The sequence below is a fragment of the Oncorhynchus tshawytscha genome, unplaced genomic scaffold (assembly GCF_018296145.1).
Source record: "Oncorhynchus tshawytscha isolate Ot180627B unplaced genomic scaffold, Otsh_v2.0 Un_contig_3683_pilon_pilon, whole genome shotgun sequence".
In the NCBI taxonomy this organism is placed as follows: domain Eukaryota; kingdom Metazoa; phylum Chordata; class Actinopteri; order Salmoniformes; family Salmonidae; genus Oncorhynchus; species Oncorhynchus tshawytscha.
In genome coordinates, this window is record NW_024608932.1 from 49,391 (window position 1) to 71,119 (window position 21,729).

Below are 21,729 nucleotides of genomic sequence, written 5' to 3' on the forward strand. Positions count from 1 at the left end.
GTGCTGTATTGTATGTATAGTAAATGTATTGAACAGTGCTGTATTGTATGTGTAGTTATGTATAGTAAATGTATTGTATGTATAGTTATGTATAGTAAATGTATTGAACAGTGCTGTATTGTATGTATAGTAAATGTATTGAACAGTAGCTGTATTGTATGTGTAGTTATGTATAGTAAATGTATATGTGAACATGTATAGTTATGTATAGTAAATGTATTGAGCAGTGCTGTATTGTATGTATAGTTATGTATAGTAAATGTACTGAACAGTGCTGTGCTTTTACAGGTGTCCATGTTGACAAACCATAAAAAGTGTTCTGTTGTCTCTTTAAAAATAAACTAAATCACTTGTTTCATCTTAGATTATAAAAAAGCATCACGAGTCTCATTTCACAATTAGAATTTTTATTACATCACACTTTCAAGAAAAGAATCACGAAACTGAAATGAAACCACAACAGGTTTTCCCCGACGAAAGGACGTCTAAGATGTGAAACTAATTCCCAGAGATCTGTGTCACTACAACTGAAACAAAAATTTTTTTTAAGCTAAAATCTAATCTTGCTGTCCGATAAGAGTCAGAACGAAAGACCTTTGGGTTAACCACTGAAGAAACTTGTTGTTTTAACTCCTGGGCCTATTAATCCTGATCAAGTAAAACTCCCGTCCCCTAGCAGTCCTGGTGTGTATCCACTAACAACTCAATGGAACCAAACAGAATCATAGGGAACGAAACGGACAGGGACTAACTTTCATTTTTCACAATACTTTCAAAAACTTTCATTTTTTTGTTGCAAAACATTTTCAGTTGCACAACGTTATGTCTATGGTCTAAAAACGTTTCACTACAGCGTGGTACTAAAGAATTAGAATCAGTTTTAACTCCAGTCCTTACTGTTTGTTCTCATGTTGTGCGAACTGGACCCACTGGTTCCAGTTGTTTTCATGGGGTAAAACCTGTCCTAGACGCAGACAGCAGTCGATGGTCGGCTCATAGAACACAGTGGTCGTCTCAGCCGGTCTTACCCCCGTCTCCTCCAGCCTTACCCCCGTCTCCTCCAGCCTCACCCCCGTCTCTCCCTCTCTCTCCTCCCCCACCATGAGGACGGCGGCTGGGCGGGAGAAGAGGGAGGGTTTGGGACGTCTGGTCACGTACTTCTTCTTGATACAGCCCAACTCAACGAGGGCCTGAGGGGAGGAGAGAGGAGGAGCAGAGGAGGGACGGGGAGAGGAGCAGGAGAGGGGGAGAGGAGCAGGGAGGGGGAGAGAGGAGCAGAGGAGGGAGGGGGAGAGGAGCAGAGGAGGGACGGGGAGAGGGCAGGAGGGGGAGAGGAGCAGAGGAGGGAGGGAGGGAGAGGAGGGAGGGGGGGAGAGGGCAGGAGAGGAGGGATGGGGGAGAGGAGCAGGAGAGGGGGGAGGGAGGGACAAGGAGAGGAACAGGAGAGGAGGGACGGGGAGAGGAACAGGAGAGGAGGGACGGGAGAGGAGCAGGAGAGGAAGGGACGGGGAGAGGAGCAGGAGAGGAGGGGCGGGGAGAGAGGAGCAGGAGACGAGGGACGGGAGAGGAGCAGGAGAGGAGGGACAGGGAGAGGAGCAGGAGAGGAGCAGGAGAGGAGGGACGGGGAGAGGAGCAGGAGAGGAGGGACGGGGAGAGGAGCAGGAGAGGAGGGACGGGAGAGGAGCAGGAGAGGAGGGACGGGAGAGGAGCAGGAGAGGAGGGGGGGGAGAGGAGCAGGAGAGGAGGGACAGGGAGAGGAGCAGGAGAGGAGGGACGGGAGAGGAGCAGGAGAGGAGGGACGGGGAGAGGAGCAGGAGAGGAGGGACGGGGAGAGGAGCAGGAGAGGAGGAACGGGGAGAGGAGCAGGAGAGGAGGGACGGGAAGAGGAGCAGGAGAGAGGGACGGGAAGAGGAGCAGGAGAGGAGGGACGGGGAGAGGAGCAGGAGAGGAGGGACGGGGAGAGGAGCAGGAGAGGAGGGACGGGGAGAGGAGCAGGAGAGGAGGGACAGGGGAGAGGAGCAGGAGAGGAGGACGGGGAGAGGAGCAGGAGAGGAGGGACGGGGAGAGGAGCAGGAGAGGAGGGACAGGGGGAGAGGAGGGACGGGGAGAGGAGCAGGAGAGGAGGGACGGGGAGAGGAGCAGGAGAGGAGGGACGGGGAGAGGAGCAGGAGAGGAGGGACGGGGGAGGAGCAGGAGAGGAGGGACGGGGAGAGGAGCAGGAGAGGAGGGACGGGGAGAGGAGCAGGAGAGGAGGGACGGGGAGAGGAGCAGGAGAGGAGGGACGGGGAGAGGAGCAGGAGAGGAGGGACGGGGAGAGGAGCAGGAGAGGAGGGACGGGGAGAGGAGCAGGAGAGGAGGGACGGGGAGAGGAGCAGGAGAGGAGGGACGGGGAGAGGAGCAGGAGAGGAGGGACGGGGAGAGGAGCAGGAGAGGAGGGACAGGGGAGAGGAGCAGGAGAGGAGGGACGGGGAGAGAGAAGGACCAGAGGAGGAGGGGAGGAACAGAAGGAGGGACAGGAGCAGAAGAGGAGGGACGGGAGAAAGAAGGACCAGGAGGAGGGGAGGAACAGGAGGGACAGGGAGAGATTAACATGAGTGAACCTGACCAGTACTGGTGATGTCAGCAGCTGTGAAGGAGCAGGAGAGGAGGAGGAGGGGAGAGATGAAGAGTGAACCTGACCAGTACTGGTGATGTCAGCAGCTGTGAAGGAGCAGGAGAGGAGGAGGAGGGGAGAGATGAACGTGAGTGAACCTGACCAGTACTGGTGATGTCAGCAGCTGTGAAGGAGCAGGAGAGGAGGAGGAGGGGAGAGATGAACGTGAGTGAACCTGACCAGTACTGGGGATGTCAGCAGCTGTGAAGGAGCAGGAGAGGAGGAGGAGGGGAGAGATGAACATGAGTGAACCTGACCAGTACTGGTGATGTCAGCAGCTGTGAAGGAGCAGGTGCTTACTTACCTTTCCTCTGTTGTATACAATTATCTTTTGTCATTTTAAATGCAATAAATTGCCATTCAAACAATAACTATTTTCTAATGAACTCAACCTTGAAGTCAATGATCAGCTGATCTAGTCTACATCCCAGCTGATCTAGTCTACATCCCCGATGATCAGCTGATCTAGTCTACATCCCGATGATCAGCTGATCTAGCCTACATCCCAGCTGATCTAGTCTACATCCCCGATGATCAGCTGATCTAGTCTACATCCCCGATGATCAGCTGATCTAGTCTACATCCCCGATGATCAGCTGATCTAGTCTACATCCCCGATGATCAGCTGATCTAGTCTACATCCCCGATGATCAGCTGATCTAGCCTACATCCCCGATGATCAGCTGATCTAGCCTACATCCCCGATGATCAGCTGATCTAGCCTACATCCCCGATGATCAGCTGATCTAGCCTACATCCCCGCTGATCAGCTGATCTAGTCTACATCCAAGCTGATCTAACCTACATCCCAGATGATCAGCTGATCTAGCCTACATCCCAACTGATCTAACCTACATCCCCGATGATCAGCTGATCTAGCCTACATCCCGATGATCAGCTGATCTAGCCTACATCCCGATGATCAGCTGATCTAGCCTACATCCCGATGATCAGCTGATCTAGCCTACATCCCGATGATCAGCTGATCTAGCCTACATCCCGATGATCAGCTGATCTAGCCTACATCCCGATGATCAGCTGATCTAGTCTACATCCCCGATGATCTAGTCTACATCCCCGATGATCAGCTGATCTAGCCTACACCCTGCTGATCAGCTGATCTAGCCTACATCCCAGCTGATCTAGTCTACATCCCAGCTGATCTAACCTACATCCCAGATGATCAGCTGATCTAGCCTACATCCCGATGAAGCTGATCTAGCCTACATCCCGATGATCAGCTGATCTAGCCTACATCCCGATGATCAGCTGATCTAGCCTACATCCCGATGATCAGCTGATCTAGCCTACATCCCGATGATCAGCTGATCTAGTCTACATCCCCGATGATCTAGTCTACATCCCCGATGATCAGCTGATCTAGTCTACATCCCCGATGATCAGCTGATCTACACTACATCCCTGCTGATCAGCTGATCTAGTCTACATCCCAGCGGATCTAGTCTACATCCCAGCGGATCTAGTCTACATCCCAGCGGATCTAGTCTACATCCCAGCGGATCTAGTCTACATCCCAGCGGATCTAGTCTACATCCCAGCGGATCTAGTCTACATCCCAGCGGATCTAGTCTACATCCCAGCGGATCTAGTCTACATCCCAGCGGATCTAACCTACATCCCAGATGATCAGCTGATCTAGCCTACATCCCAGCTGATCTAACCTACATCCCCGATGATCAGCTGATCTAGTCTACATCCCCGATGATCAGCTGATCTAGTCTACATCCCCGATGATCAGCTGATCTAGTCTACATCCCCCGATGATCAGCTGATCTAGTCCACATCACAAGAAAATGGCTATATTAAAAATAAAAAAAATAAAAAAATGTGAATTTGGCTATAGAAGGAGTAGAAATGGAATGAGGTTTAATTTTTGGGAATGCTGTTGAATGGAATGAGGTTTAATTTTTGGGAATGCTGTTGAATGGAATGAGGTTTAATTTTGGGGAATGCTGTTGAATGGAATGAGGTTCCACATTTTGGGAATGCTGTTGAATGGAATGGCTACATTTTAAAATGCTGTTGAATGAAATGAGGTTTAATTTTTGGGAATGCTGTTGAATGGAATGAGGTTTAATTTTTGGGAATGCTGTTGAATGGAATGACGGTAAAATATTTATATATATATATTTAGCAGCTGCCCCACCAAAGGTCTGTGCACGGCCCTGGTGTGGTTGTCGTTCCTACCTGCACGAGGTCCAGTACCACCACTGGCTGCAAGACCCCTCTGTAGTGTTCCAGTAAGACGTGTTCTGGTAAACCGGGCCGGGTCATGATGTGGTAAAGGACAGCGTCCAGCATGCCTTTGCACACCGGCCTGTTCAGACTGCCGTCCACGATACGCCACGGACGACTGACGAACGACACGTCACACACGCCGCCGCTGTTGTCCTCTTCCTCGCGCAGTCCGCTAGCTTCACCATCCTCTTCCTCGGGCAGACCGCTAGCTTCACCATCCTCTTCCTCAGCTAGAGATGAAAATGGCTTCTCGCCGTCGCCCTCTGAGGAAAATAAAAAACACGATGAAACACACCGGTGAACAGATCGGGGGTCAGCTGTAGTCTGGGTAACGGGGTCAGCTGTAGTCTGGGTAACGGGGTCAGCTGTAGTCTGGGTAACGGGGCCAGCTGTAGTCTGGGTAACGGGGGTCAGCTGTAGTCTGGGTAACGGGGTCAGCTGTAGTCTGGGTAACGGGGTCAGCTGTAGTCTGGGTAACGGGGTCAGCTGTAGTCTGGGTAACGGGGTCAGCTGTAGTCTGGGTAACGGGGTCAGCTGTAGTCTGGGTAACGGGGTCAGCTGTAGTCTGGGTAACGGGGTCAGCTGTAGTCTGGGTAACGGGGTCAGCTGTAGTCTGGGTAACGGGGTCAGCTGTAGTCTGGGTAACGGGGTCAGCTGTAGTCTGGGTAACGGGGTCAGCTGTAGTCTGGGTAACGGGGGGTCAGCTGGGTAACGGGGTAGTCTGGGTAACGGGGTCAGCTGTAGTCTGGGTAACGGGGTCAGCTGTAGTCTGGGTAACGGGGTCAGCTGTAGTCTGGGTAACGGGGTCAGCTGTAGTCTGGGTTAACGGGGTCAGCTGTAGTCTGGGTAACGGGGTCAGCTGTAGTCTGGGTAACGGGGGGTCAGCTGTAGTCTGGGTAGTCGGGGTCAGCTGTAGTCTGGGTAACGGGGTCAGCTGTAGTCTGGGTAACGGGGTCAGCTGTAGTCTGGGTCTAACGGGGTCAGCTGTAGTCTGGGTAACGGGGTCAGCTGTAGTCTGGGTAACGGGGTCAGCTGTAGTCTGGGTAACGGGGTCAGCTGTAGTCTGGGTTAAACGGGGTCAGCTGTAGTCTGGTTAACGGGGTCAGCTGTAGTCTGGGTAACGGGGTCAGCTGTAGTCTGGGTAACGGGGTCAGCTGTAGTCTGGGTAACGGGGTCAGCTGTAGTCTGGGTAACGGGGTCAGCTGTAGTCTGGGTAACGGGGTCAGCTGTAGTCTGTAACGGGGGTCAAGTCTGGGTAACGGGGTCAGCTGTAGTCTGGGTAACGGGGTCAGCTGTAGTCTGGTTAACGGGGTCAGCTGTAGTCTGGGTAACGGGGTCAGCTGTAGTCTGGTTAACGGGGGCCAGCTGTAGTCTGGGTAACGGGGTCAGCTGTAGTCTGGGTAACGGGGTCAGCTGTAGTCTGGTAACGGGGTCAGCTGTAGTCTGGGGGTCAGCTGTAGTCTGGGTAACGGGGTCAGCTGTAGTCTGGGTAACGGGGTCAGCTGTAGTCTGGGTAACGGGGTCAGCTGTAGTCTGGGTAACGGGGTCAGCTGTAGTCTGGGTAACGGGGTCAGCTGTAGTCTGGGTAACGGGGTCAGCTGTAGTCTGGGTAACGGGGGTCAGCTGTAGTCTGGGTAACGGGGTCAGCTGTAGTCTGGGTAACGGGGGGGTCAGCTGTAGTCTGGTTAACGGGGTCAGCTGTAGTCTGGGTAACGGGGTCAGCTGTAGTCTGGGTATCGGGGTCAGCTGTAGTCTGGGTAACGGGGTCAGCTGTAGTCTGGGTAACGGGGTCAGCTGTAGTCTGGGTAACGGGGTCAGCTGTAGTCTGGGTAACGGGGTCAGCTGTAGTCTGGTTAACGGGGTCAGCTGTAGTCTGGGTAACGGGGTCAGCTGTAGTCTGGGTAACGGGGTCAGCTGTAGTCTGGGTAACGGGGTCAGCTGTAGTCTGGGTAACGGGGTCAGCTGTAGTCTGGGTAACGGGGTCAGCTGTAGTCTGGGTCTCAGCTGTAGTCTGGGTAACGGGGGTCAGCTGTAGTCTGGGTAACGGGGGTCAGCTGTAGTCTGGGTAACGGGGTCAGCTGTAGTCTGGGTAACGGGGGGTCAGCTGTAGTCTGGTTAACGGGGTCAGCTGTAGTCTCAGTGGTCTGGTTAACGGGGTCAGCTGTAGTCTCAGTGGTCTGGTTAACGGGGTCAGCTGTAGTCTCAGTGGTCTGGTTAACGGGGTCAGCTGTAGTCTCAGTGGTCTGGTTAACGGGGTCAGCTGTAGTCTCAGTGGTCTGGTTAACGGGGTCAGCTGTAGTCTCAGTGGTCTGGTTAACGGGGTCAGCTGTAGTCTCAGTGGTCTGGTTAACGGGGTCAGCTGTAGTCTCAGTGGTCTGGTTAACGGGGGTCTCAGTGGCTGTAGTCTCAGTGGTCAGTGGTCTGGTTAACGGGGTCAGCTGTAGTCTCAGTGGTCTGGTTAACGGGGTCAGCTGTAGTCTCAGTGGTCTGGTTAACGGGGTCAGCTGTAGTCTCAGTGGTCTGGTTAACGGGGTCAGCTGTAGTCTCAGTGGTCTGGTTAACGGGGTCAGCTGTAGTCTCAGTGGTCTGGTTAACGGGGGCTCAGTCTCAGTGGTCTGGTTAACGGGGTCAGCTGTAGTCTCAGTGGTCTGGTTAACGGGGTCAGCTGTGGTCTCAGTGGTAACTGGTCTAACGGGGTCAGCTGTAGTCTCAGTGGTCTGGTTAACGGGGTCAGCTCTCAGTGGTCTGGTTAACGGGGGTCAGCTGTAGTCTCAGTGGTCTGGTTAACGGGGTCAGCTGTAGTCTCAGTGGTCTGGTTAACGGGGTCAGCTGTAGTCTCAGTGGTCTGGTTAACGGGGTCAGCTGTAGTCTCAGTGGTCTCAGCTGGTTAACGGGGTCAGCTGTAGTCTCAGTGGTCTGGTTAACGTGGTCAGTCTCAGTGGTCTGGTTAACGGGGTCAGCTGTAGTCTCAGTGGTCTGGTTAACGGGGTCAGCTGTGGTCTCAGTGGTCTGGGGGGTCAGCTGTAGTCTCAGTGGTCTGGTTAACGGGGTCAGCTGTGGTCTCAGTTAACGGGGTCAGCTGTAGTCTCAGTGGTCTGGTTAACGGGGTCAGCTGTGGTCTGGTTAACGGGGTCAGCTGTAGTCTCAGTGGTCTGGTTAACGTGGTCAGCTGTCTCAGTGGTCTAGTTAACGGGGGTCAGCTGTAGTCTCAGTGGTCTGGTTAACGGGGTCAGCTGTGGTCTAGTTAACGGGGTCAGCTGTAGTCTCAGTGGTCTGGTTAACGGGGTCAGCTGTGGTCTAGTTAACGGGGGTCAGCTGTAGTCTCAGTGGTCTGGTTAACGGGGTCAGCTGTGGTCTGGTTAACGGGGGTCAGCTGTAGTCTCAGTGGTCTGGTTAACGGGGGGTCAGCTGTGGTCTGGTTAACGGGGGTCAGCTGTAGTCTGGTTAACGGGGTCAGCTGTAGTCTGGTTAACGGGGGTCAGCTGTAGTCTGGTTAACGGGGGTCAGCTGTGTCTCAGTGGTCTGGTTAACGGGGGTCAGCTGTAGTCTGGTTAACGGGGGTCAGTCTGTGGTCTGGTTAACGGGGTCAGCTGTAGTCTGGTTAACGGGGTCAGCTGTGTCTCAGTGGTCTGGTTAACGGGGTCAGCTGTAGTCTGGTTAACGGGGTCAGCTGTCTCAGTGGTCTGGTTAACGGGGTCAGCTGTAGTCTGGTCTGGTTAACGGGGTCAGCTGTCAGTCTGGTTAACGGGGGGGTCAGCTGTGGTCTGGTTAACGGGGTCAGCTGTCAGTGGTCTGGTTAACGGGGTCAGCTGTAGTCTGGTTAACGGGGTCAGCTGTAGTCTGGTTAACAGGGGTCAGCTGTAGTCTGGTTAACGGGGTCAGCTGTGTCTCAGTGGTCTGGTTAACGGGGTCAGCTGTGGTCTGGTTAACGGGGTCAGCTGTCAGTCTGGTTAACGGGGTCAGCTGTAGTCTGGTTAACGGGGTCAGCTAGTAGTGGTCTGGTTCAGCTGTAGTCGGGGTCAGCTGTGTCTGGTTAACGGGGTCAGCTGGGTCAGCTGTAGTCTGGTCAGCTTAACGGGGTCAGCTGTGGTCTGGTTAACGGGGTCAGCTGTAGTCTCAGTGGTCTGGTTAACGGGGTCAGCTGTAGTCTCAGTGGTCTGGTTAACGGGGTCAGCTGTAGTCTCAGTGGTCTGGTTAACGGGGTCAGCTGTAGTCTCAGTGGTCTGGTTAACGGGGTCAGCTGTAGTCTCAGTGGTCTGGTTAACGGGGTCAGCTGTAGTCTCAGTGGTCTGGTTAACGGGGTCAGCTGTAGTCTCAGTGGTCTGGTTAACGGGGTCAGCTGTAGTCTCAGTGGTCAGCTGTGGGTTAACTGTAGTCTCAGTGGTCTGGTAACGGGGTCAGCTGTGGTCTAGTTAACGGGGTCAGCTGTAGTCTCAGTGGTCTGGTTAACGGGGTCAGCTGTAGTCTCAGTGGTCTGGTTAACGGGGTCAGCTGTAGTCTCAGTGGTCTGGTTAACGGGGTCAGCTGTAGTCTCAGTGGTCTGGTTAACGGGGTCAGCTGGGTTAACGGGGTCAGCTGTAGTCTCAGTGGTCTGGTTAACGGGGTCAGCTGTAGTCTCAGTGGTGGTCTGGTTAACGGGGTCAGCTGTAGTCTCAGTGGTCTGGTTAACGGGGTCAGCTGTAGTCTCAGTAACGGGGTCAGCTGTAGTCTCAGTGGTCTGGTTAACGGGGTCAGCTGTGGTCTAGTTAACGGGGTCAGCTGTAGTCTCAGTGGTCTGGTTAACGGGGTCAGCTGTGGTCTAGTTAACGGGGTCAGCTGTAGTCTCAGTGGTCTGGTTAACGGGGTCAGCTGTGGTCTAGTTAACGGGGTCAGCTGTAGTCTCAGTGGTCTGGTTAACGGGGTCAGCTGTGGTCTAGTTAACGGGGTCAGCTGTAGTCTCAGTGGTCTGGTTAACGGGGTCAGCTGTGGTCTAGTTAACGGGGTCAGCTGTAGTCTCAGTGGTCTGGTTAACGGGGTCAGCTGTGGTCTAGTTAACGGGGGGGGTCAGCTGTAGTCTCAGTGGTCTGGTTAACGGGGTCAGCTGTGGTCTAGTTAACGGGGGTCAGCTGTAGTCTCAGTGGTCTGGTTAACGTGGTCAGCTGTGGTCTAGTTAACGGGGTCAGCTGTAGTCTCAGTGGTCTGGTTAACGGGGTCAGCTGTGGTCTAGTTAACGGGGGTCAGCTGTAGTCTCAGTGGTCTGGTTAACGGGGTCAGCTGTGGTCTAGTTAACGGGGGTCAGCTGTAGTCTCAGTGGTCTGGTTAACGGGGTCAGCTGTGGTCTAGTTAACGGGGTCAGCTGTAGTCTCAGTGGTCTGGTTAACGGGGTCAGCTGTGGTCTAGTTAACGGGGTCAGCTGTAGTCTGGTTAACGGGGTCAGCTGTAGTCTGGTTAACGGGGCCAGCTGTAGTCTGGTTAACGGGGTCAGCTGTAGTCTGGTTAACGGGGGTCAGCTGTAGTCTGGTTAACGGGGTCAGCTGTCTGGTTAACGGGGTCTGGTCTTAACGGGGTCAGCTGTCAGCTGTAGTCTGGTTAATGGGGGTCAGCTGTAGTCTGGTTAACGGGGTCAGCTGTAGTCTGGTTAACGGGGTCAGCTGTAGTCTGGTTAACGGGGGCCAGCTGTAGTCTGGTTAACGGGGCCAGCTGTAGTCTGGTTAACGGGGCCAGCTGTAGTCTGGTTAACGGGGCCAGCTGTAGTCTGGTTAACGGGGTCAGCTGTAGTCTGGTTAACGTCTGGGGGTCAGCTGTAGTCTGGTTAACGGGGGTCAGCTGTAGTCTGGTTAACGGGGTCAGCTGTAGTCTGGTTAACGGGGTCAGCTGTAGTCTGGTTAACGGGGTCAGCTGTAGTCTGGTTAACGGGGTCAGCTGTAGTCTGGTTAACGGGGTCAGCTGTAGTCTGGTTAACGGGGTCAGCTGTAGTCTGGTTAACGGGGTCAGCTGTAGTCTGGTTAACGGGGTCAGCTGTAGTCTGGTTAACGGGGTCAGCTGTAGTCTGGTTAACGGGGTCAGCTGTAGTCTGGTTAACGGGGTCAGCTGTAGTCTGGTTAACGGGGTCAGCTGTAGTCTGGTTAACGGGGGTCAGCTGTAGTCTGGTTAACGGGGGGGTCAGCTGTAGTCTGGTTAACGGGGTCAGCTGTAGTCTGGTTAACGGGGTCAGCTGTAGTCTGGTTAACGGGGTCAGCTGTAGTCTGGTTAACGGGGTCAGCTGTAGTCTGGTTAACGGGGTCAGCTGTAGTCTGGTTAACGGGGTCAGCTGTAGTCTGGTTAACGGGGTCAGCTGTAGTCTGGTTAACGGGGGTCAGCTGTAGTCTGGTTAACGGGGTCAGCTGTAGTCTGGTTAACGGGGTCAGCTGTAGTCTGGTTAACGGGGTCAGCTGTAGTCTGGTTAACGGGGTCAGCTGTAGTCTGGTTAACGGGGCCAGCTGTAGGGGTCAGCTGTAGTCTGGTTAACGGGGTCAGCTGTAGTCTGGTTAACGGGGTCAGCTGTAGTCTGGTTAACGGGGTCAGCTGTAGTCTGGTTAACGGGGTCAGCTGTAGTCTCACCTGTGCTCTGTCTGTCTCAATGGTAGATGATGGTTCCTCTTGTACCCTCTCTTCTTCTTTCTCTTCCTCCTCCTCTCTCCTCTTCATCCATCTCTCCTCTGCAGTCTCGTTCCTGTCTTTCTCTTCAGGCTGCATCTTCTCTCCTCCTCCGGTGTCTCCTCCCTCTTCTCAACCTCCTCCTCCTCCGGTGTCTCCTCCCTCTTCTCAACCTCCTCTTCCTCCATCAGCGTTTCTCTTCTGCCTCTCTTACTACGTGGTTCCTGCTCTCTGGGGGCCACCATTCTTCTCTTGCGGAGGAGGGGGTTGTGGTGCTTTCTGTCCCCAAAGGCAGAGGCTCCTCGCTGGGCTTGGTGTGGCCGGTCTCTCTGCCTCTCTGTGGAGGTCAGTAGCCAGGGCTCAGCGTGACTCAGTAACACCAGACGCACTGAGCTCCCTCCCACCTCCAACACCAGCTCTTCCTCCAGCAAGTCCTATAGCCAATCACAGAGGAGAAAATTGACACATCAACCAATCACAGAGCAGAGGTACCTGTATGTTCTGTTTCAGTGTGTCTCTACCTGTCATGTTCTGTTTCAGTGTGTTTCAGTGTGTCTCACCTGTATGTTCTGTTTCAGTGTGTCTCTACCTGTATGTTCTGTTTCAGTGTGTCTCACCTGTATGTTCTGTTTCAGTGTGTTTCAGTGTGTCTCCACCTGTATGTTCTGTTTCAGTGTGTTTCAGTGTGTCTCCACCTGTATGTTCTGTTTCAGTGTGTTTCAGTGTGTCTCTACCTGTATGTTCTGTTTCAGTGTGTCTCAGTGTGTCTCCACCTGTATGTTCTGTTTCAGTGTGTCTCTACCTGTATGTTCTGTTTCAGTGTGTCTCTACCTGTATGTTCTGTTTCAGCTGTGTCTCCACCTGTCTGTTCTGTTTCAGTGTGTCTCTACCTGTATGTTCTGTTTCAGTGTGTTTCAGTGTGTCTCTACCTGTATGTTCTGTTTCAGTGTGTTTCAGTGTGTCTCTACCTGTATGTTCTGTTTCAGTGTGTTTCAGTGTGTCTCTACCTGTATGTTCTGTTTCAGTGTGTCTCCACCTGTATGTTCTGTTTCAGTGTGTCTCCACCTGTATGTTCTGTTTCAGTGTGTTTCAGTGTGTTTCAGTGTGTCTCCACCTGTATGTTCTGTTTCAGTGTGTTTCAGTGTGTCTCCACCTGTATGTTCTGTTTCAGTGTGTTTCAGTGTGTCTCTACCTGTATGTTCTGTTTCAGTGTGTCTCTACCTGTATGTTCTGTTTCAGTGTGTCTCTACCTGTATGTTCTGTTTCAGTGTGTTTCAGTGTGTCTCTACCTGTATGTTCTGTTTCAGTGTGTCTCTACATGTATGTTCTGTTTCAGTGTGTCTCTACCTGTATGTTCTGTTTCAGTGTGTTTCAGTGTGTCTCTACCTGTATGTTCTGTTTCAGTGTGTCTCCACCTGTGTGTTCTGTACCTGTGTTCTGTTTCAGTGTGTTTGTGTCTCTACCTGTGTGTTCTGTTTCAGTGTGTCTCCACCTGTATGTCCTGTTTCAGTGTGTCTCTACCTGTATGTTCTGTTTCAGTGTGTCTCCACCTGTATGTTCTGTTTCAGTGTGTCTCCACCTGTATGTGTTCTGTTTCAGTGTGTCTCTACCTGTATGTTCTGTTTCAGTGTGTTTCAGTGTGTCTCCACCTGTATGTTCTGTTTCAGTGTGTTTCAGTGTGTCTCTACCTGTGTGTTCTGTTTCAGTGTGTTTCAGTGTGTCTCTACCTGTATGTTCTGTTTCAGTCAGTGTGTCTCCACCTGTATGTTCTGTTTCAGTGTGTTTCAGTGTGTCTCTACCTGTATGTTCTGTTTCAGTGTGTCTCCACCTGTATGTTCTGTTTCAGTGTGTCTCCACCTGTATGTTCTGTTTCAGTGTGTCTCTACCTGTATGTTCTGTTTCAGTGTGTCTCTACCTGTATGTTCTGTTTCAGTGTGTTTCAGTGTGTCTCTACCTGTATGTTCTGTTTCAGTGTGTTTCAGTGTGTCTCTACCTGTATGTTCTGTTTCTGTGTGTTTCTGTTTCAGTGTGTTTCAGTGTGTCTACCTGTATGTTCTGTTTCAGTGTGTTTCAGTGTGTCTCTACCTGTATGTTCTGTTTCAGTGTGTTTCAGTGTGTCTACCTGTATGTTCTGTTTCAGTGTGTTTCAGTGTGTCTCTACCTGTATGTTCTGTTTCAGTGTGTTTCAGTGTGTCTCTACCTGTATGTTCTGTTTCAGTGTGTCTCTACCTGTATGTTCTGTTTCTGTTTCAGTGTGTCTCTACCTGTATGTTCTGTTTCAGTGTGTTTCAGTGTGTCTCTACCTGTATGTTCTGTTTCAGTGTGTTTCAGTGTGTCTCTACCTGTATGTTCTGTTTCAGTGTGTCTCTACCTGTATGTTCTGTTTCAGTGTGTTTCCACCTGTATGTTCTGTTTCAGTGTGTCTCTACCTGTATGTTCTGTTTCAGTGTGTCTCTACCTGTATGTTCTGTTTCAGTGTCTCTACCTGTATGTTCTGTTTCAGTGTGTCTCTACCTGTATGTTCTGTTTCAGTGTGTTTCAGTGTGTCTCTACCTGTATGTTCTGTTTCAGTGTGTTTCAGTGTGTCTCTACCTGTATGTTCTGTCTCAGTGTGTCTGTGTGTCTCTACCTGTATGTTCTGTCTCAGTGTGTCTCTACCTGTATGTTCTGTTTCAGTGTGTCTCTACCTGTATGTTCTGTTTCAGTGTGTCTCTACCTGTATGTTCTGTTTCAGTGTGTTTCAGTGTGTTTCAGTGTGTCTCAGTGTGTCTCCACCTGTATGTTCTGTTTCAGTGTGTCTCTACCTGTATGTTCTGTTTCAGTGTGTTTCAGTGTGTCTCTACCATGTGTGTGTCTCTACCTGTATGTTCTGTTTCAGTGTGTTTCAGTGTGTTTCAGTGTGTTTCAGTGTGTTTCAGTGTGTCTCTACCTGTATGTTCTGTTTCAGTGTGTTTCAGTGTGTCTCCACCTGTATGTTCTGTTTCAGTGTGTTTCAGTGTGTCTCTACCTGTATGTTCTGTTTCAGTGTGTCTCTACCTGTATGTTCTGTTTCAGTGTGTCTCTACCTGTATGTTCTGTTTCAGTGTGTCTCTACCTGTATGTTCTGTTTCAGTGTGTTTCAGTGTGTCTCTACCTGTATGTTCTGTTTCAGTGTGTTTCAGTGTGTCTCCACCTGTATGTTCTGTTTCAGTGTGTCTCTACCTGTATGTACCGCTGCAGACCTCTGGTACGTCCGTCTCTCGGGTCGGCCAGGTGTGTGTGTGATGTCACCAGGTCCCGCCTGTCCAATCCGAAGGCTCCGTGTCTCTCCAGTGTTGCTCTGAGCTCTGCCACAGCACCAATGTCCTCTGGGCTATACCCTCTCTGAGTCACCAGACGCCCCTCACACACCTCTACGGAGGAGGAGGGGGAGAAGGGGAGGGGGGAGGACGAGGGAGAGGAGGAGGAGGAGGGATGGGCTCTGAGGGAATGGGAGAGTAAAGAGGGGAGGAGAGAGGGACCGTGTCTGGAGAAGTCTATGGGAGGAGAGTCTGAGAGGAGGAGAGAGAGATGAGGGAGAGATGAGGGAGAGAGGGCGAGGGAGGGGGAAGAGAGATGAGGGAGAGATGAGGGAGAGAGGGCGAGGGAGGGGAAGAGAAATGAGGGAGAGAGGAGGGAGTGGGAAAGAGATGAGGGAGAGAGGGAGAAGAGAGAGATGAGGGGAGGGAGAGATGAGGAAGAGAGGAGGGAGGGGAAGAGAGAGATGAGGGAGGAGGGAGGAGGAGATGAGGGAGGGGGAGAGAGGAGGGTGAGGGAGGAGGGGAGAGGAGGGAGGGAAGAGAGAGATGAGGGCGAGGGGAGGGGAAGAGAGAGATGAGGGCGAGGGGAGGGGAAGAGAGAGATGAGGGCGAGGGAGGGGAAGAGAGAGATGAGGGCGAGGGAGGGGAAGAGAGAGATGAGGGCGAGGGAGGGGAAGAGAGAGATGAGGGCGAGGGAGGGGAAGAGAGAGATGAGGGCGAGGGAGGGGAAGAGAGAGATGAGGGCGAGGGAGGGGAAGAGAGAGATGAGGGCGAGGGAGGGGAAGAGAGAGATGAGGGCGAGGGAGGGGAAGAGAGAGATGAGGGCGAGGGAGGGGAAGAGAGAGATGAGGGCGAGGGAGGGGAAGAGAGAGATGAGGGCGAGGGAGGGGAAGAGAGAGATGAGGGCGAGGGAGGGGAAGAGAGAGATGAGGGCGAGGGAGGGGAAGAGAGAGATGAGGGCGAGGGGAAGAGAGAGATGAGGGCGAGGGAGGGGAAGAGAGATGAGGGCGAGGGAGGGGAAGAGAGAGATGAGGGCGAGGGAGGGGGAGAGAGAGGGGAGGGGAAGAGAGAGATGAGGGGGAGGGGAAGAGAGAGATGAGGGCGAGGGGAGGGGAAGAGAGAGATGAGGGCGAGAGGGGAGGGCAGAGAGAGATGAGGGCGAGGGGAGGGGAGAGAGAGATGAGGGCGAGGGGAGGGCAGAGAGAGATGAGGGCGAGGGGAGGGGAGAGAGAGATGAGGGCGAGGGAGGGGAAGAGAGAGATGAGGGCGAGGGAGGGGAAGAGAGAGATGAGGGCGAGGGAGGGAAGAGAGAGATGAGGGCGAGGGAGGGGAAGAGAGAGATGAGGGCGAGGGGAGGGGAAGAGAGAGATGAGGGCGAGGGAGGGGAAGAGGGATGGGGAAGAGAGAGATGAGGGCGAGGGGAGGGCAGAGAGAGATGAGGGCGAGGGGGGGAGAGAGAGATGAGGGCGAGGGGGAGGGAGAGAGAGGGAGGGCGAGAGGGATGAGGGCGAGGGGAGGGAAGAGAGAGATGAGGGCAGAGGGGAGGGCGAGGGGGGGAGAGAGAGATGAGGGGGAGGAGGGCGAGGGGAGGGAAGAGAGAGATGAGGGAGAGAGGAGGGCGAGGGAGGGAAGAGAGAGATGAGGGAGAGAGGAAGGCGAGAGAGAGAGAATTCTTATGTGTTGTGTGTGTGTTTAGGTGTGGATAATAAACAGTGTGTGTACAGGTGTGTGTACCTACCCTGGGTAGTAAACAGTGTGTGTACAGGTGTGTGTAACTAGACCCTGGGTAGTAAACAGTGTGTGTACAGGTGTGTGTACCTACCCTGGGTCATAAACAGTGTGTGTACAGGTGTGTGTACCTACCCTGGGTAGTAAACAGTGTATGTACAGGTGTGTGACGTAGATGTAGTCTCATGGTGCACGATTCCACCACAATACTATCGTTGGTGTTGAGGTTTCGGAGGTTGACGATCCCGGGAACGCAGTATCCACGCATCATCAGGTACTTGGTGTGGGACGCCTTGTGAGCCCTCACCTCGATCCCCCTCCGTCCCTCGTTCTCCTCTTCATCATCATCATCCTCAGCCAGCACTGAGATACTGAGAGAAGAGACAAAGAGAGAGAGACAGACGGGCGCAGAGAGAGAGAGAAAGACAGACGGGGGCAGAGAGAGAGAGACAGACAGACGGGGGCAGAGAGAGAGAGACAGACAGACGGGGGCAGAGAGAGAGACAGACAGACAGAGAGACACAGACAGAGACAGACAGGGCAGAGAGACAGACAGGGGCAGAGAGACAGACAGGGGCAGAGAGACAGACAGGGGCAGAGAGGAGGCAGAGACAGACAGGGGCAGAGACAGACAGGGGCAGAGACAGACAGGGGCAGAGAGACAGACAGGGGCAGAGAGACAGACAGGGGCAGAGAGACAGACAGGGGCAGAGAGACAGACAGGGGCAGAGAGACAGACAGGGGCAGAGAGACAGACAGGGGCAGAGAGACAGACAGGGGCAGAGAGACAGACAGGGCGTCAGTAAATATGAGAATATGGAACAATACAATATGGACCTCCCCTACTTATTTATTTGGACTGGGAAGATGAAACTTGGATGTGTCTCTGCACTCCAGCACGGCGTCTCTACACTCCAGCACGGCGTCTCTACACTCCAGCACGGCGTCTCTACACTCCAGCAATACTATGGATCTGGGGCTATAGGGGACTGTATAATAATATGGATCTGGGGCTATAGGGGACTGTATAATAATATGGATCTGGGGCTATAGGGGACTGGGGCTATAGGGGACTGTATAATAATATGGATCTGGGGCTATAGGGGACTGTATAATAATATGGATCTGGGGCTATAGGGGACTGTATTATAATATGGATCTGGGGCTATAGGGGACTGTATAATAATATGGATCTGGGGCTATAGGGGGGCTATAGGGGACTGTATAATAATATGGATCTGGGGCTATAGGGGACTGGATAATAATATGGATCTGGGGCTATAGGGGACTGTATAATAATATGGATCTGGGGCTATAGGGGACTGGGGCTATAGGGGACTGGATAATAATATGGATCTGGGGCTATAGGGGACTGGATAATAATATGGATCTGGGGCTATAGGGGACTGTATAATAATATGGATCTGGGGCTATAGGGGGCTATAGGGGACTGTATAATAATATGGATCTGGGGCTATAGGGGACTGTATAATAATATGGATCTGGGGCTATAGGGGACCGTATAATAACTCCATGGATCTGGGGCTATAGGGGACTATAGGGGACTGGATAATAATATGGATCTGGGGCTATAGGGGACTGTATAATAATATGGATCTGGGGCTATAGGGGGCTATAGGGGACTGTATAATATTATGGATCTGGGGCTATAGGGGACTGTATAATATTATGGATCTGGGGCTATAGGGGACTATAATATTATGGATCTGGGGCTATAGGGGACTGTATAATATTATGGATCTGGGGCTATAGGGGACTGTATAATATATGGATCTGGGGCTATAGGGGACTGTATAATATTATGGATCTGGGGCTATAGGGGACTGTATTATATTATGGGGGGCTATAGGGGACTGTATAATATTATGGATCTGGGGCTATAGGGGGCTATAGGGGACTGTATAATATTATGGATCTGGGGCTAGGGGGCTATAGGGGACTGTATAATATTATGGATCTGGGGCTATAGGGGACTGTATAATATTATGGATCTGGGGCTATAGGGGGCTATAGGGGACTGTATATATTATGGATCTGGGGCTATAGGGGGCTATAGGGGACTGTATAATATTATGGATCTGGGGCTATAGGGGACTGTATAATATTATGGATCTGGGGCTATAGGGGGCTATAGGGGACTGTATAATATTATGGATCTGGGGCTATAGGGGACTGGGGCTATAGGGGACTGTATAATATTATGGATCTGGGGCTATAGGGGACTGTATAATATTATGGATCTGGGGCTACATGAGAAAAATGAATTTGGAGAAACAACTTTTCATTTTAGACAGAGAGAAAGAAGGAGTGCCAGAGAAAGGGTTGGGTGTGCGCGTGTAGCCCTGTGTTTTGGTGTGTGTGTGTTTAGGTGTGTGTGTGTATAGGTGTGTGTAGGTAGGTGTGTGTGTGTGTACCTCTTAACCACCTCATTGTCCACCATGGTGCTGTCCAACACCACTATGTGTTCAGGTATGGAGACGAGAGGGGAGGTGTGTGTAGGTGTGTGTGGGTGTGTGTGTATATAGGTGTGTGTCTACCTCTAAACCACCTCATTGTCCACCATGGTGCCTGTCCAACAACACTATGTGTTCAGGTATGGAGACGAGAGGGGAGGTGTGTGTGTGTAGGTATGTGTGGGTGTGTGTGTATAGGTGTGTGTAGGTAGGTGTGTGTATAGGTGTGTGTAGGTAGGTGTGTGTAGGTAGGTGTGTGTGTACCTCTTAACCACCTCATTGTCCACCATGGTGCTGTCCAACACCACTATGTGTTCAGGTATGGAGACGTGGACTGACAGCAGACCCAGAGTCATCAGACTGAGACAGGCCAGTGTGGCGCCCCCCGGGGACTCCAGGGAGAACTGCAACATCTGGAGAACGCGTGATTCAATTAACGGAACATTTATGATCTACGTTATCTTATACAGGTGATCTCATGAAACCCAATTAAACAGTGTGTGAACTGAACAGAGGAATCAGCATCAGAGCTAGAACAAAGTACATATGAAGACTGTTGCTGCTATGTTTAGGAAGTGGCACTGGCATTTCAGCTTTGTTGAGGAAACATTTCACTCTCAAATACTACAAACCACAAAGGAACTAAACACACCTCCGTGAGATCTAGAGGGAGAGAGGGGTCAAGGCCCAACTCCGGCTCCTCCGTGTGGGTGAGAGGACAGGAGGCAGGGTCCCCGGAGGTAGACTCAACTCCATGGACGGTAAAAGACGAGACCTGTTCTTCCGCTTGGTTGTGGGCCGCGTTGTCCTCGTTCTCCTCCAAGTGCTCGTTCTCTGTGTTCTTCCCTCTGTCTTCTGTCTCCATATCTTCATCTTTTTTTCTCTCTCCATGCCCACCTCCCCTCTCTCCATGCCCACCTCCCCTCTCTCCATGCCCACCGCCCCCTCTCTCCATGCCCACCTCCCCTCTCTCCATGCCCACCTCCCATCCTCCATGCCCTCCTGCCCACCCCCTCTCTCCATGCCCACCGCCCCTCTCTCCATGCCCACCGCCCCTCTCTCCATGCCCACCGCCCCCTCTCTCCATGCCCACCGCCCCTCTCTCCATGCCCACCCCCCCTCCATCTCCATGCCCTCCGCCCCCTCTCTCCATGCTCTCCCTCTTCTCCTTCTCCTTTCCTTCGTGTATGAAGACCGTGGAAGGGTGGTTGTCTCCAGTCCCGTTCTCACTCAAGGCCTGCATGAAGTCAAACACCTCTGTACACAGACCCGTGGGCAGACGCCATGTAAAACACCTACAGGAGAGAGGAGAGTGGGGGAGGTGGGAGGGAGAGAGGAGAGTGGGAGGAGGTGAGGGGGGGAGAGTGGGAGGTGGTGAGGGAGAGAGGAGAGTGGGAGGAGGCGAGGGAGAGAGGAGAGTGGGGGGAGGCGAGGGAGAGGAGAGTGGGGGGAGGCGAGGGAGAGAGGAGAGTGGGGGAGGCGAGGGAGAGAGGAGAGTGGGGGAGGCGAGGGAGAGAGGAGAGTGGGGGGTAGAGGGGAGGGAGAGAGGAGAGTGGGGGGAGAGTGGGAGGGAGAGAGGAGAGTGGGGGGGGAGGGGAGGTGGCGAGGGAGAGAGGAGAGTGGGGGGAGAGTGGGAGGTGGCGAGGGAGAGAGGAGAGTGGGGGAGAGTGGGAGGTGGCGAGGGAGAGAGGAGAGTGGGGGAGAGTGGGAGGTGGCGAGGGAGAGAGGAGGGTGGGGGGAGAGTGGGAGGTGGCGAGGGAGAGAGGAGAGTGGGGGGAGAGTGGGAGGGAGAGAGGAGAGTGGGGGGGAGAGTGGGAGGTGGCGAGGGAGAGAGGAGAGTGGGGGAGAGTGGGAGGTGGCGAGGAGAGAGGAGAGAGGGGGGGAGAGTGGGAGGTGGCGAGGGAGAGAGGAGAGTGGGAGGTGGCGAAGGAGAGAGGAGAGTGGGGGGAGAGTGGGAGGTGGCGAGGGAGAGAGGAGAGTGGGAGGTTGGCGAGGGAGAGAGGAGAGTGGGGGAGGCGAGGGAGAGAGGAGAGTGGGGGAGGCGAGGGAGAGAGGAGAGTGGGAGGTTGGCGAGGGAGAGAGGAGAGTGGGGGAGGCGAGGGGAGAGAGGAGAGTGGGGGAGGCGAGGGAGAGAGGAGAGTGGGGGAGGCGAGGGAGAGGAGAGTGGGGGAGGCGAGGGAGAGAGGAGAGTGGGGGAGGCGAGGGATTGAGGAGAGTGGGGGAGGTGAGGGATTGAGGAGAGTGGGGGGAGAGTGGGAGGTGGCGAGGGAGAGAGGAGAGTGGGGGTAGAGTGGGAGGTGGCGAGGAGAGAGGAGAGTGGGGGGTAGAGTGGGAGGTGGCGAGGGAGAGAGGAGAGTGGGGGAGAGTGGGAGGTGGCGAGGGAGAGAGGAGAATGGGGGGGAGTGGGAGGTGGTGAGGGAGAGACGAGAGTGGGGGGAGTGGGAGGTGGCAAGGGAGAGAGGAGTAGTAGTGTTACTACCCTGTAGTAGTGTTACTAACATGTAGTAGTGTTACTAACCTGTAGTAGTGTTACTAGCCTGTAGTAGTGTTACTAACCTGTAGTAGTGTTATTACCCTGTAGTAGTGTTATTACCCAGTAGTAGTGTTACTAACCTGTAGTAGCGTTATTACCCAGTAGTAGTGTTACTAACCTGTAGTAGTGTTATTACCCTGTAGTAGTGTTACTAACCTGTAGTAGTGTTACTAACCTGTAGTAGTGTTA

At 53.1% G+C, this 21,729-nt stretch overlaps 1 protein-coding gene across 1 annotated transcript; it reads right to left on the reverse strand.

The window, feature by feature from the left end:
* Window positions 1-390: 390 nt before the first annotated feature.
* LOC112241484 (general transcription factor 3C polypeptide 1) lies at window positions 391-19,903 on the reverse strand. Its single transcript, XM_042313861.1, has 7 exons — window positions 19,660-19,903; window positions 19,272-19,420; window positions 16,669-16,904; window positions 14,729-15,057; window positions 11,622-11,961; window positions 4,862-5,175; window positions 391-1,190 (listed from the first exon to the last, which is right to left on the reverse strand). The coding sequence occupies exons 1-7, from the start codon at window positions 19,870-19,872 to the stop codon at window positions 894-896; spliced, it is 1,878 nt and encodes a 625-aa protein (XP_042169795.1). The 5' UTR covers window positions 19,873-19,903; the 3' UTR covers window positions 391-893.
* Between the last annotated feature and the right edge of the window lie 1,826 nt (window positions 19,904-21,729).

What these genes read in the sequence shown, in the direction of transcription:
- LOC112241484 (XM_042313861.1), bottom strand. Translation starts at nt 19,872, where the DNA reads ATGGAGACAGAAGACAGAGGGAAGAACACAGAGAACGAGCACTTGGAG. An exon ending in GTCTGCAGCGGTACATACAG is followed by an intron (nt 11,962 to 14,728) that starts GTAGAGACACAC and finishes GATTGGCTATAG; the next exon opens with GACTTGCTGGAGGAAGAGCT. An exon ending in TGGTACTGGACCTCGTGCAG is followed by an intron (nt 1,191 to 4,861) that starts GTAGGAACGACA and finishes TCCTCCCCTCAG; the next exon opens with GCCCTCGTTGAGTTGGGCTG.